The sequence below is a fragment of the Xenopus laevis genome, chromosome 2L (genome assembly GCF_017654675.1).
Source record: "Xenopus laevis strain J_2021 chromosome 2L, Xenopus_laevis_v10.1, whole genome shotgun sequence".
NCBI lineage: Eukaryota > Metazoa > Chordata > Amphibia > Anura > Pipidae > Xenopus > Xenopus laevis.
Window position 1 is genome coordinate 11075678 of NC_054373.1, and position 15091 is coordinate 11090768.

Here is a 15091-nt window from a genome sequence, read left to right on the forward strand (position 1 = left end):
CCCGTTTGTTGCCCACCCTTCCTCCTCCCCCCTGGCCTACCCCTTCCGCTGGGCAAATGCCCCTAACTTGTTACTTACCCTTCTGCGCAGGTCCAGTCCAGGGAGTTCACAGACGACATCTTCTTCCACGCGATCTTCTTCCTGCTTTGAACGGCGTTTTGGCGCATGCGCAGTAGGATCATTTCGCCGGTACGGATCTACTGCGCATGCGCCAAAAGTCACGCACATGCGCAGTAGATCGTACCGGCAAAATGATCCTACTGCGCATGCGCCGTTCAAAGCAGGAAGAAGATCGTGTGGAAGAAGATGGCATTGGTGAACTCCGTAGACTGGACCTGCGCAGAAGGGTAAGTAACAAGTTAGGAGCATTTGCCCAGCAGGAGGGGTAGGCCAGGGGGGAGGAGGGAGGGTGGGCAACAAACGGGAGGGGGGGTGGGGGGTTTGCGCCGACAAGGTTTCCTTCCCCTTTAATGAAGAAGTCGAATATTGTGTTCTACCGCGCATGCGTCTGCCCCGGGAAATTTGAAGAAAGAAGAAGAAGGAAGCCAATCGCCCCATGGTGCTCGCTGGAAGAATCCGGCCCGGTGCAGTTTTCTCCTGATATGACAAACACTTGGGGTGCCTAACTTTTTGCACCCCCAATTAAATATGCCTTTCCTTCTCCTTTAATGTTTTCCCTGCCAAAACTGTAGAATCTATGGCACTTGCAAAAAGGTCACAAAGTGCCAGCGACATATTTTCTATGTTAAAATGGAATTAAAAGTGCATTGCCTAGCAATGAGCCATTCTATAGCATTCTTGAGTTTAATAGCACTTATTGTTATTGTAAATATGAGTTTTTGGGAGATAAAGCTTTTTCAAAGGGTAGCCAGTTTCATATCTGGTACTATCGGCCTTCCATGAATTCTGGCTTCCCAAGCTTCCCAAAAGGAATAAATCTATTGTGCTTGAGGTTTAAGTTGCTTTAAATTATTTCTCTCCATTTTTTGACTTGAATGCTCTAGTCGAGGAATGACAAAAAGAGTCCAAATTCCCCTAGCAACCATGCACTGATTTGAATAAGAGACTCGTATTTGAATAGAAATAGGAGTCGTAAAAATAATTTGTAGCTTTACAGAGCATTTGTTTTTAGAAGGGGTCGGTGAGCCCCAGTGACCACGAGGAAACTTCAGACGACTTGGGAAAACGAATCGCTCCGAGTGCCATCCTGCTGTCGATTTTGATTCTAGCCAGTGGGGGGGGCAGTTCGGGAAAATTAGTCGCCCAAAGAAGAAGTGATTTGTCGCTGGGCTACTAATCTCCCCCAGTAGCTTTGTGGGCCCCTGCCCTAAGGGTTGAGTAGGCCTGAGCAAATATGATCGACGATGAAGATGTCTTGGATACCCAAAGAAGGCTTGGATTCAGGAAGTATGAAAACTAATGCTATAGGAAATTGGGATTCAAGGCAGCGCCAACCCAATTCACCACAGTTGATCAACAAACCTTACTCACTGCCATATATAGTTATTATCTAGCCCAAACTATTGATGATTTAGCACAATTTGGCCATCAGTGAGTGCATCCAAACTATAAACCTAAATCTAAAAGACTTCCAGACCTAGGCACAATTGACCATTATGCAAAAAAGGGGGGTTCTGGGAACACCCCAAGGCTAAGTAAAAATATATTTAACTACAATGGAAAAACTACAAACATAGAGAAAAAGAAGGGGGATTGATCAATGCACATTTCCTGGTCCCATTTCATAAGTAATCCAATATCTGTGCAAATGCATGTATTTTTGCAATTTGTATTGTAGCAGTTATTCTGCCGGAAGTCTAGCAGTTATTCTGCAGGTCAAGCTTCCATGTGGTTGTAGCAGCTCCACACCCGTTCCTTTAAATAGTTGTCCCATGCCTTTGGAAATGGGTGTTGGTCTGGGCAGTCTCTCTCTCTTAAAAGCCACAAAGGGGGAGGATTAAGCCTGTAGAACCAATGTTGTGGCCAGGCAATCGTTCTCTTTTAAAAGCTAATGGGGGAGGACTAAGCCCTCTGAGTGAAACCAATGCCCATGTCAGGAGACACTTATCCCAAGAAATGCTGCCATGCAGGTGGTGCCAGCCTTTGAATACTATGACCGGAGGTAAATAGTAGCAGCTCCCCATAGGTTCTCGCAACTGTAGGTGCTCAATCGAAAGCCTAAAATGTAGCATGCTAGTCAAGAGTGTGCATGTGGACATCCATGGGCCACCCATATACCACCCTTTATTATTATATATTATGCACTGCCCAAAAATCCAAAGCTCAACACAACACTTCCATTAATAAAAGACAAATGTGGGTCGGACAGAAGGATTGCAGTGATGTCAGTGTGTGGGGACACACACACATATCTATAGAGTTGAGGCCAATCAAGTTTTTTCCAAAGGTGTAAAAATGTGACATGTCAGTAGCCTTAATGCATTCCAGACTTGAAAAGGTTTATTATAACGTGATCAAGTTACAGTCGATTGTTCCTGTGGGATCAACAGTTACCACAGATATTTAGGGTGTGCTTAGACTCACCTTATATATATAAACAACAAATCCACCAAAGCACTTTGTGGTTTGAAAAGAAGCACATGTTGTCAGACATCCATGGAAAGAACTCACCAAGAAACCCTCTTTGAAATAAACACCATTCATAAGCGACTGCATTTTCATGTGATTCCATATATTAAACTATATATCGCACTGGGATAAATAGCAGTTGGTAAATCTTAATCCCAGGAACCCAACCCTGGGCAGACAACCAAGTTGGAAAAGTCTATACTCTCCTTGCCAATGTGGCAAAACCTTGACTTGGGTCTTCATTGAAGCTTTTCAACTGTTGCATTCCCAGACACAACTTTATTGCTTCTGCAACTGGCAGACATACAGTATGTTCTTACTAGTAACTCCAATATGTGAGCTCAGGTCCTGTATAGCAGTACCGATAAGACAAATATGGACGCTGAACTTCATAATAGTAGAGCCAAGTCAGGATGTGTTAACCCAGACAGTAGTCACAACCAATTCGTGTCACATATGGATTGCAAAAACTAAAGCCAAGGGCCAGCCAAAAGAGAAATCATGTTCTTGCTGGGACAACAAGTAATCTATCTGATCTATTTTAAGAAGAGGGATTTGCCAAAGAATAGTCAGGAATTAGCTGGGTCAACACAAATAATAAGTAAAGATTTCTCTGCAGGATTTTAGCCACCCACACCACATGAACATTTCTTGTTTCCTCAGGCAAGTAGGATGTAGAGTCCTGCAGCGGGTCCCTGCCGGTAGAAGTTTCGGGAGCGGGTATAGACGCGGATCGGCGGTACTCAGGGTTTGCGGGTTGTGGTTCTTCTCAATAGCGAGTTTTACAAATTTTTTTCTGATCACACCTACTTCTAATGATGTCATTTCCAGTTTACAATGACAGCACTTCCTGTTTCTTGATGGTCATGGGGTCGCGGATCGGGTTACGGATAAGGTACCTGCGGGTCGGGTAGCGGGTCCAAGCGGGTAAGTATGCGGGTTGCGGGTCCGGGATTAACAAATAGGTTCCGCGCAGGACTCTAGGAGGATGCACCTTCTTGCCACAACTCAGATACATTAGATTCACCCCCATCACCACTAGAGTTTAGTATACCAATCTTACAGCCATAGTGTTAGGTGCCTGGGGAACCCGGTAATCCTTATGCAAAAAAACAAGTGTTGGTGTAAGGCACTCTGGTAGACCACATATAGATCAGACCAAAAGTTGGTGGATAAAAATGGATAACTTTTATTTATACAAATGTCTTTCGCCTAACACGCTTAGTTGGGGGGGACACTTAGTCATAAACCGGCAAGCCTTCCTACCTTATGGCACGTCAGCCCAGGGAGTTGTGCATGGAGATGCGACTGTATGTGCTCATGATGCTCCCATGCATCTATACGTGTGTTCCGACATCCTACAGCATGCTGTGCAGTTGTTGAATGCGATTACTTTACTTCAGCGGTAAATTTTCAAATAAAACGCTCCTTATGTTGGTTTCCCATGCCCAACTGGCTCTGAATGCTCAGGCCTTATCTAATGCCTTTTGTACTACTGTTTTGCTGTTTTTTGGCTCAGTGACTGTTCCTGACCATGAACCTTTGCTGCCAGCCTAGACCATTTGCCCGGCCCCTGTCTGTACTACATTTTTGGGTCATTTTCTGCTGTATTTAGGATTCCCGTCAATCTCACAGCAGAAACTTCTGGAGCCCCAAAAGTTTGTTAGGGATCTCCTACTGCCTGAGGTTGATGCTTTTAACAGCCTCAGGGCTTCTGATCTACAGGCCTACACACAGGGGCAAATTCACTCAGGGCTTCTGATCTACAGGCCTACACACAGGGGCAAATTCACTAACATTCGTAGTTTCGCCAGGCGCAACTTTGCCGCGCTTCGCCGCACTTCGCCAGGCGTAGTTTCGCCAGCGCTCCGAAAATTCACTAAAATCTGAAGTTGCGCACAGGGGTAGCGTAAGATTGCGAAGTTGCGCTAGCGTTGATTCGCTTAGTGAAGCGAAGTTACGCTAGCGAAGGCTAATTTGCATACGGCGCCAAATTCAAATTTCAATGGAGGAATACGTATCAGCACTACAAATGGCTAGAAAACCTTCAAAACATCAAATAAAAATTTTATTTTGCCCTACACATGTGCCCACTGTCTAGGTAAGTTGCCATGAGTCAGGAAATGTAGGGGGGAAGGAGGGGAGCCCCAAAAATGTTATCGATCTTTTTCAGCCTATAACCCATAATGTAGAAAACACGCCAGCGTTTTTTGGGACTTAGAAAAAATTTTGACTTTTTTTGAAGCAATCCCTATCTACTCTATTGCGCTTCGCCAGGTCTGAGGTGGCGAAGGAAGTCTAGCGTAAAAGGTAGCGTTCAGTACACTGCGCGCGTTAGTGAATTTGCATAGTTACGTCGCTAGCGAAACTTCGCCAGGGGTAAGGGTGCGAAATAACACTAGCGAAACTACGCCAGCGTTCGTTAGTGAATTTGCGCAGTAACGAAAATGACAAACGCTAGCGAATTAACGCTAGCGTTCGGCGCTTAGTGAATTTGCCCCACAGTCTTTTGGAATACTATAAGTCTCTCACTTGGATCATCCTCTTGTCTACTGTTTATAAACTCATTATAATACTACTGTTCATTATAATATCTGCACTGGTAAAACCAGTATCAATCTATTTATAAGACATTCTTCAGTGGCCCCTTCTGATCTACCTTATAACAAGGTAGTGTTGTGGGAGTCTACCACAAACCCATTTATTAGTGCTTTTCTCAGTTGGTAATATCTAGTGTTGGACAAGGAAACAACCAAGCCTCTAAATGAGCCTTTTTTCTCTTATAGATACATTTTAAATGAATCCACCAAAAATGATGCGCCCCCCCCCAATTAGATTAAGGGCAATTTGCGCTGCTTGGGATAGAGTGGTCTCTTTTAAAGCAGCAACCAATATTGTACAGTACATGCTATCATTCCCAATCGTACACAGTTCTACCCTATTTCTTGCTGAGCCCCTATTATTTTTTCGTTGTTCCAGTTGTTATTATCCCAAAGAAATAGTGACAGGTCAGGGTAGTCGTATAGTTAACTGTCTCAATGTTTATACTAGGGATGCACCGAATCCACTGTTTGGGATTCGTCCGAATCCATCGTGAAAGATTCGGCCGAATAATGAACCCAATCCTTATTTGAATATGTAGATTAAAGGCGGTAATAGAAAAAGTGGAAAAACATTTTTTTTACTTCCTTTTTTTGTGATAAAAGGTAAAGTCATGTGATTTAACTTCCCGTCCATAATTTACGTATGCAAATTAGGATTCCGATTCAGTTCGGCCAGGCACAAGGATTCTGCAAAATCCCGAACTGATTCCTGGATTCAGTGCTTCCCTAGTTTATACTCACAGCTAACAACTAGAGTCAACTTGAATTGTATATTTGTTGCTTTTATACTATAAAGCAAAATAATTACACTTGACAATGCTCAATAAAAACCAAAATACAGGCAAATAAAGGCCCAAGTACTTCTTTATTAACATCTGAACAACAGCCAACATGCCAAATTGTGCACATTCACACAAAATACACACAATCATTACTGATTGGACCTGTTACACAAAAAGTACAGGGCTCTGAATTTACCTTGCATTTACAAGAGACTATGCCTGCCAAAAAAAAATATTCTTTTTTTTAATTTCACACAATGCACCATGTAAAAATGCCTTGTACTGGGCAAATAAGGCAACCCACATATTGGGAATAAATACATACAATTAATGACTGGCACAGAACCGCATGCATACAGATGGAACTACTGAAGGAATGTCATTCTTCTTAGCTGATAGGATACAGCATAATGGCCACCACTTTGTTGCAGACCACAAGCCAACATGTAATTCCTACACCGCCTGAAAAAGAAATAGGAGTTATTAATACAATTTTTGCCATACAGTAAATCACAGAACATGCCTTGCATCGCAGGTTTTATAAGCGCGAGACTAAGAAACTAACCACAAGGAGAACAAACTTACTTATTAGTCATTAAATTTAAATGTGGGAGTTTTTGACCTATACAATTCAGAAATCACTGGTGTGAATAAACCCCATTGCTGATCTCTCTGGAGGATATTAAACCTTTAAAGGTCAACTAACGTTTAACCAAAACCAAGGGTAGAAGTGGTACACATTATATTGTCTATTATATCAGCCCAAGGCAACCACAGCCCTTCAGCATCTAAAGATGCCCCAGTAGCTCCCCATCTTCTTTTGTGCCGATTTCCAGCACATGTTCTGTACTGTTGTCACTTATCTGGGCATAGGGACCCACTCACAATATACAGTATTAATAAGTCACAATACAAGGCTGATTCTCATTGCATGGCAGCTCAGTGCAGTGCATTCTGCATTAGAATGTAATAATCAGCCCTGTAGCATCTATGACCGACAGCTTTTTCAACAACTTGCGAGAGCACACTGAGCATGTGCAGTGTCACTGACACGTAAAATATGACATGGTAAGGTTACAGGGCATTTTCCAAGCAATATCCAACGCAGTGGGCAGGAGACAAAACACTCCGAACCACAAAGCCACAAATCAACTTTGTAGCACTTGAAAACAGTGTAGAGTTTTTAAACAACAATTAACTCGAGAGCGCATCAATTGGCATTTCATTTAGGCCAATTACAGGTGTTTTATCACTCACTTTGCTGAAAATTGCTTGGGCAGCAAAACAACATTAATTGCCCCATGTGACATTGTCCTAAAGGTCTGCCACACTGAGCGCCTCTTCGCCTTTAAAGGGATACTGTCATGGGAAAACTTGTTTTTTTCGAAAACACATCAGTTAATAGTGCTGCTCCAGCAGAATTCTGCACTAAAATCCATTTTTCAAAAGAGCAAAAAGATTTTTTTATATTTCATTTTGAAATCGGGCTAGACATATTGTCAGTTTCCCAGGTGCCCCCAATCTCTTATCTGATAAACTTTACTGCTATACTGCACGTATGAGTGATATCACCCTAACATCAGAAGGTAACCAGATATCAGCTCCCTGGTAGATATAAGAAATGCACTTAGTAGTAAAAATCCAGGTCCCACTGCGACACATTACGTTACATTGAGTAGGAGAAATAACAGCCTGCCAGAAAGCAGTTCCATAGTGCAGCACTAGCTCTTTCTGAAATCACATGACCAGGCAAAATGACCTGAGATGCACCTACACACCAATATTAAAACTAAAAAATACACTTGTTGGGTTAGGAATGGAATTTTACATGGTAGAGTGAATTATTTGCAGTGTCAACAGTGTAATTTAGAAATAAAAACTACACCATAAAAATCATAACATAATACCTTTAAATGGGTTGTTCACCTTCAAATTAACTTTTAGTATGATGTAGAGAGTGATATTCCGATACAATCAGTTTTCATTTTTTATTGTTTATGGTTTTTAAGGTTATTTCGCTTTTTATTCAGCAGCTCTCCAGTTTGCAATTCCAGCTGTCTTGTTGCTAGGGTTCAAATTACCCTAGCAACTGTGCATTGACTTGGATACGAGACTGGAATATGAATAGGAGAGGCCTGAATAGAAATATAGTAAGCAATAACAATAAATGTGTAGCCTTACAGAGCATTTGTTTTTAGGTGGGGTAAGTGATCCCCTTTTGAAAGCTGGAAAGAGTCATAAGAAGAAGACAAATAATTAAAAAAATATAAAAAAATAAATAATGAAGAGCTATTGAAAAGTTACTTTGAATTGTCAATTATATAACATAGTAAAAGTTAACTTAAAGGTGAACCAACCCTTTAAAGTTAAAATGATCCTTGCTTAAAAGAATGTAGTTTGCGTTAATAGGGTAAACATTAGTACTGGTGAGATGATAAAACACTACCTCACACTTGAATTGTATTCATCAAACATTTAGCTGAAGGTAAAACATAGAACTCTACACCTCCGTATTTATGTTGCACCAGGAAACGCCCAATACGTCTCCAGAGCCTCCTGTCATTGTAATGAATGGAAACTGCTGCTCACTGGGAGTGGCCAAGTACCACTGTCATGGGCAGCAACAGGCAGTTTCTACTGATGGCAAAGACAGGCGGCAGAGAGGCTGAAATATGCCAGTGGAGAAATGCTATGTCATTACATAATAGTGTAGGAGAAGCAGGGTGCAATAGCGATGCCAGGCTGATTGTGAAAGGGATTCTGTCATCAGAAAATATGTTTTTTTCAAAACAAATCAGTTAATAGTGCTACTCCAGCAGAATTCTGCACTGAAATCCATTTCTCAAAAGAGAAAACAGATTTTTTTATATTCAATTATGAAATCTGACATGGGGCTAGACATTTTGTCAATTTCCCAGCTGCCCCCAGTAATGTGACTTGTGCCTGCACTTCAGGAGAGAAATGCTTTCTGGCAGGCTGCTGTTTTTCCTTCTCAATGTAACTGAATGTGTCTCAGTGAGACATGGGTTTTTACTATTGAGTGTTGTTCTTAGATCTACCAGGCAGCTGTTATCTTGTGTTAGGGAGCTGTTATCTGGTTACCTTCCCATTGTTCTTTTGTTTGGCTGCTGGGGGGGAAAGGGAGGGGGGTGATATCACTCTAAGGCTAGGGGCACACGGCGCGATTTCGCCGCGATTCTGCGCTGGGCGAGTTGTCGCTGCGTTTTTTAAGCCGAAATAGCTTTGCTAACTTTGGCGCTGGCGTCAATGCAAATCGCGGCGAAATCGCTGCGCTAATTCACACGCGGCGATTCTTTTTCTACTGTCGCCCGGAAACGCCCAGCGAGGCAACTTCGGACGACAATAGAAAACGAATCGCCGCGTGTGAATTAGCGCAGCGATTTCGCCGCGATTTGCATTGACGCCAGCGCCAAAGTTAGCAAAGCTATTTCGGCTTAAAAAACGCAGCGACAACTCGCTTAGCGCAGAATCGCGGCGAAATCGCGCCGTGTGCAGGGCCTAACTTGCAGTACAGCAGTAAAGAGTGATTGAAGTTTATCAGAGCACAAGTCACATGACTTGGGGCAGCTGGGAAATTGACAATATATCTAGCCCCATGTCGGATTTCAAAATTGAATATAAAAAAATCTGTTTGCTCTTTTGAGAAATGGATTTCAGTGCAGAATTCTGCTGGAGCAGCACTATTAACTGATTCATTTTGAAAAAAAAATTTTCCCATGACAGTATCCCTTGAATGTCACCACAAATGCCCAGATTTAAAGCTTGAGCTGATAGGAGACACACAGGGCTGTTGCTTGATAGGGTTTACAGATGTAACTACATCCAATGTAGATTATAAAACCTTTAAGGATAAATGCATTTTGGCAATTCTTTTGAATTGATAAAAAAAAGGCATAATATGGAATGTAATATTGTTATTACCTGAAATTCCAGTGGGAAATGCCACAAGTCTTTCTAGCGGTGCGATCCATTTACTGGGCAGTACAGTGACCGGCTCCGAGTAGTATTTCCATATGAGGGACACCATCAAAGCTGCCTGGCAAAGCCAAAGCACACAGAGAAGTCAGGAAAAAAACATCATGTGTTTAAATTTCATTCACATCTGGTTCCTCTCAATTTCTATCAATTAGCACTTACACCATTTCCTTCTGAACCCTTGTTCCAACACAGCCTGTCCTTTCTAGCCTTCTCCACACAGGCCCGAGGCACTTCTTTGTATAAACACCACTTATATTCCTCCTTCTCTGTATAAAAGAACTGCATTTTTAAGCTTATAAAGGCTCCCCATAGAGGGTAGTCTTTCAACATCCCATGGATTCCTCCAACCAGGGTCACTGTAGAAGCAATAGGCAGAGAAGAGCCGCTAGTAAAAGGAAATGGTGTGACTGCAAAATGGCGTCACCAATGGGATCCCACCCAGGACTTTTCTTCAAATGTCTAATTGAAACCAATGGTTTTAAAGGAGAAGGAATGGTACAATCACTGGGGAAAGTCAAGATGTCCTTCCCCCAATGCTTATAATCACTTATCTGACACCCCAGGCTGGGGTACTACACTGGCCTGGGGTACTAATGAAGGAGTGCCACGTCACCATCTTCTCTCTACAGGCCAGTTGGGATGTGCATGAGCAAAAATCTAATTTTTCACTCAATTTACTGCACACGAGCAACCAGCCAAGGTCACAGAGATGATCTTAACAGAGGAAGATGATGGCAACATGGTGCTTATATAGTAATACCCCCGGGCCGATGCAGTTTTTAGCAAACAGGAGCACCAGCCCAGGGTCTCAGGTAAGTGGTGCCTAAAATTTTGACATCTCCCAGTAATTATGTATTTTCTTCTCCTTTACGATTAACTGGATGGGATTAGTTTATTTATATTTGTATACAGAAAGCTGTTGGATCAGGTTCCATTCGGCCTGTAAGCCATTGGGTTGACCAGTGCGTAGACACTAGAATAGAAATCAGGGGCCTCATTTACTATTACAGGTATAGGATCCATTATCCAGAAACCAGCTATCCAAAAAGTCAGAATTACGGAAAGGCCAGCTCCCATAGACTCCATTTTTTCCAAATAATCCAAATTTTTAAAAAGGATTTCCTTTGACTCGGTAATAATAATACAGTCGCTTGTACTTGATCCAAACTAAGATATAATTAATCCTTATTGGAGGCAAAACCAGCCTATTGGGATTATTTAATATTTACATAAGATTTGAAGATCCAAATTTACGGAAAGATCCGGAAAACCTTCAGGTCCCGAGCATTCTGGATAACAGGTCTCATACCTGTATAATGTAATGCCTTTGCACCAATTCTAACGCGATTTTCCTTACAGAGAACATATACAGCTGGCACCGATTTCCATTTATTGCTCCAAATACAATATTTTCTACTCCAAAATGCACAATGTTCAAAGATTATGTTGGAAGAACTGGCTTATCCTGTTTATAATGTGTTTTTATTCTGCCGTTTTCAGTCGTTACAAAACAATTTGTGGTAAGGGCAAATACACTCTGGGTATATGAAAATACTATTTGCACTTGGTCAGCTTCCAAAGTCTGGGATCTGTTTGGGGCAAGAATTCCCTAGAGCAAAAAAAAATGTTTTCAAAAAAAGGGGGACTCCACCATGAAAGGAAAAACGAACAAACGAGGACAACAAACTCCTCAACGAACTGCAATTATCCTGCCCATCCCGTCCTTATCGACTAGTTCATGGGAAGCCACCCCTGATTCCACCACAGACAATAACTGAGATGTACCCTAAATGCATTTTTCCAACTTCGAACTGAGACGTGAAAGAGAGTAAATAATGGATAATAACAGTAAGATGGATCGTGTAGTTACATGCCTTTTTCATTCAACGCTGTCAGATCTGATTTTTACAAGAAAAGACAGTTTCCCATGTAAATATTGAATTTACGTATCCCCATGGGGGTTGATTTGCAGCCAGTCTCTACACGACTCTATAGAGAGAGCAATGGGGGGAGCAGCTTCTAGGGCAGAACTATGTTTACAGCTGGATTTATAAAAGGGTATGGCTGCTTGTGACATCATCAGGAATGCACTGCCGTGCAACGATTCATGTGGCCTATGGCAGAAGAATGCAGATGAGCCCGAACCCAGCCTTACCAATTATAATAAAGGGTGATACGTTCTTGTAAATTGTTATTGGTATTTGGGTAAGGAACCCACTGCAGCTACTGCCTCTTATACCTGTATGCACTTAATAACATGCCACTACATCATTTTCCTCTGCACCAACAGAGACGGAGACAAATCAATGGCAAGGCTTAGTGGAAGCATCATGGGTGGAGCCTGCTACAGCTTACACATTCTCAGACTGAAGTGAACCCTAACCGTACAATATAAACAGGTGACTGAGTTTCTCTATTAAATCTACACATCCATAGACACTGGAGGCCCTTCAATGAAAAAAAGATTTTGCTATACAATTGTGGGTAGAGGATAAACGGTGGTAGGTGTTGTAAGCTCTAAGTCCCCAACCTTTTTTTTTTTTACCCGTGAGCAACATTGAGATGTAAAAAGCTTTGGGGAGCAACACAAGCACGCAAAAAGGGGTTACCAATTATTATATGTCATTGACTATTGGTAGCCCTTGTGTGGACTGGCAGTCTACGGGAGACTCTATTTGGCAGTACATCTGGTTTTTATACGACCAAAACTTGCCTCCAAGCCTGAAATTCAAAAATAAGCGCCTGCTTTGAGGCCACTGAGAGCAACATCCAAGGGGTTGGAGAGTTACATGTTGCTCATGAGCCACTGGTTGGGGATCACTGTTCTGAGGGGAAGGAGAACTGCACCCCCAAGGACCCATCCACAGAGAACTTGCACTCGTGGGTTTCAGTGGTGGTACGTCAAATCTTGAGCTTAATCCAGAGCAAAAAACAAGGTAGTCCTTTACTTGCCACTAGCAAACCCTCCTGCATCTGAAGTCATTGGCACTCCCTATCTTGCACACGGTACTCCAGAACACCAGGAACTGTGCCTCCAAATGCTACTCATGGGGTACGGCACAAGATGAAAAAACATGCCACTTTGCATGAGTATATTCAATCCTTCTATCTATAAACGTTTAGTTAAATAGTGCTGTATTGGTTTACTGGCAAAGAAAGAAAATGTTGTTTCCCACCAATATGAAGGGATAATTCCATTGGCCCAAGGGAGTGGTCCTCTTCTGCAGGGTCCCCATGCGATGCAATTGGCCTGAGAGTGGGGCAAATAATTTGATCAGCCCAATGTAGGCCAAACACAGCCAAATCTATGCATCTGTTGTCAGCTTAACCTTGTTTTTTGAACATATTTATCTTTCACTTGCAAAAAAAAGAAGTTTTCGTTAAATACTGTAAATACTTGTGAAAAACTGCAACTCCCAGCATTCTCGCCAACGCCTCTCTGTAGAACCGTGGGAGTCGCAGTATAACAATATTTAAGGATGAAAAGTAGCTTAATAGAACACACACACAACTAATGTACTTTTCAAACAAAAACACAAGGTATTAGACTATAGAAATGAAGGCTCGTGTCAGGTGAATAATCCCCCGGTGACGATACAGGATTTTAAATAAAATGCTGTTGTGTAAGTCTAATGTAGCCAAAGGCAAAATATTTGTAGCCCTCCCAGTGTCTTCATGCTTGAATTCTTTAACATTAGGGAGGGGTTTGTGCGCTTTCTCCAAGAGAAATCAACTACTATTCGTCTTACATACACACATGGGTGTGACTAGTGTAAAAATAAAGCAGTTTATCAATGAGAAATGCTACAATAAATATACCTATAATGTGAATAATAGGAAACGTACAGCGGAAGTGTACATGCTACTCAAAGCACTTGTTTGAAAGTGTACATCTCTTTGAAGAACGATGTTGGAGACCCATGTACTGTTTGTAGGAGTGTGAGTAACCTTTATCCACAACAGTCAGGCCAGATTCCCTTAGATCAGAGGTGCGAGGATATTACTACAGACATGCCCCCAAAGTTACCCCCAACCCTCCACCTTTGGTTTAATGGACAATGGGCAGGAACAGTCTACTGGTTGAGCAGGTCACCAGTTCCAAGGTCTTCTGACAATAATAAGCACTACTTTTTTCTTTGTGCACCACTGCACTATATAGAGCAGTGATCTCCAACAAGTGGCTCATGGACAACATGCTGCTCACCAACCCATTGGATGTTCCTCCTAGTGGCTCAAAGCAGGTGCTTATTTTTGAATTCCAGGCTTGGAGGCAAGTTTTGATTGAGAGTCCACATAGGGGCCCTCAAATAGCCAATCATTGCCCTTATTTGGCACCCCGGGTAATTTTTACATGCTAGTGAATTTGAATGTGGCTCACGGGTAAAAAGGCTGGGGACCCCTGATATGCATTCACTGGTTTGCTGCTACTTGTTCCATGTAGGATGTTGCCACTTTGCAGCGAGAGATTTGGTTTAACTGGAGAACTTGGTAAATGAGGATTAATGTTGGTAAATGCAAGATGATGGACTTCGGTGGAAATAACATAAATGTTATACAGTACATCAGTAGTCCACAACCAGTGGCTTGCGAGCAACATGTTGCTCATCAACCCCATGGATGCTGCTCCCAGTGGCCTCAAAGCTGGTGCTTATTTTTGAATTCCTGGCTTGGAGGCAAGTTTTGGTTGTATAAAAAAACAGGTGTACTGCCAAACAGAGCCTCTGGTAGGTTGCCAGACCACATAGGGGCCAGATGGCCAATCACAACCCTAATTTGGCATCTCCAGGAACTTTTTTATGCTTGTGTTGCTCTCCAATTAATTTTATATTTGAATGTGGCTCATGGGTAAAAAAGGTTGGGGATCTCTGCAATACATACATAGTGTTTTGGTTCCTTCTTCATCGAGAAGCATTTGCAGGTTTGTGAACAAAGTAAATGTTACCAATTATTTTACTCTAAGAGTGGTGCCAAGTGTCCAAAATTACCCTCTTATTGCTCTCCATGATATTCTGCACAGTGAGTAGTTTCGGCATCTGAATTAATTATCCAATAATTATATCACTCCATGGTTGCTACTTTTGGTCAATGTGGAGCTTTCTCCAACATCCAAAATCAATT

The 15091-nt window shown here is 42.1% G+C and overlaps 1 protein-coding gene across 3 annotated transcripts in view; it reads right to left on the reverse strand.

The window, feature by feature from the left end:
• Window positions 1–6038: 6038 nt before the first annotated feature.
• Window positions 6039–15091, reverse strand: part of get1.L (guided entry of tail-anchored proteins factor 1 L homeolog) — a 39497-nt gene continuing 30444 nt past the window's right edge. For all 3 annotated transcript variants that reach the window (XM_041581089.1, NM_001095948.1, XM_041581088.1), the window contains exons 4-5: window positions 9917–10031; window positions 6039–6436 (exon numbers count right to left, since the gene is read on the reverse strand). In XM_041581089.1, the coding sequence (XP_041437023.1) occupies window positions 6363–6436; window positions 9917–10031 (189 nt within the window). In that variant the 3' untranslated portion in view covers window positions 6039–6362. The remainder of the gene's footprint in view (window positions 6437–9916; window positions 10032–15091) is intronic.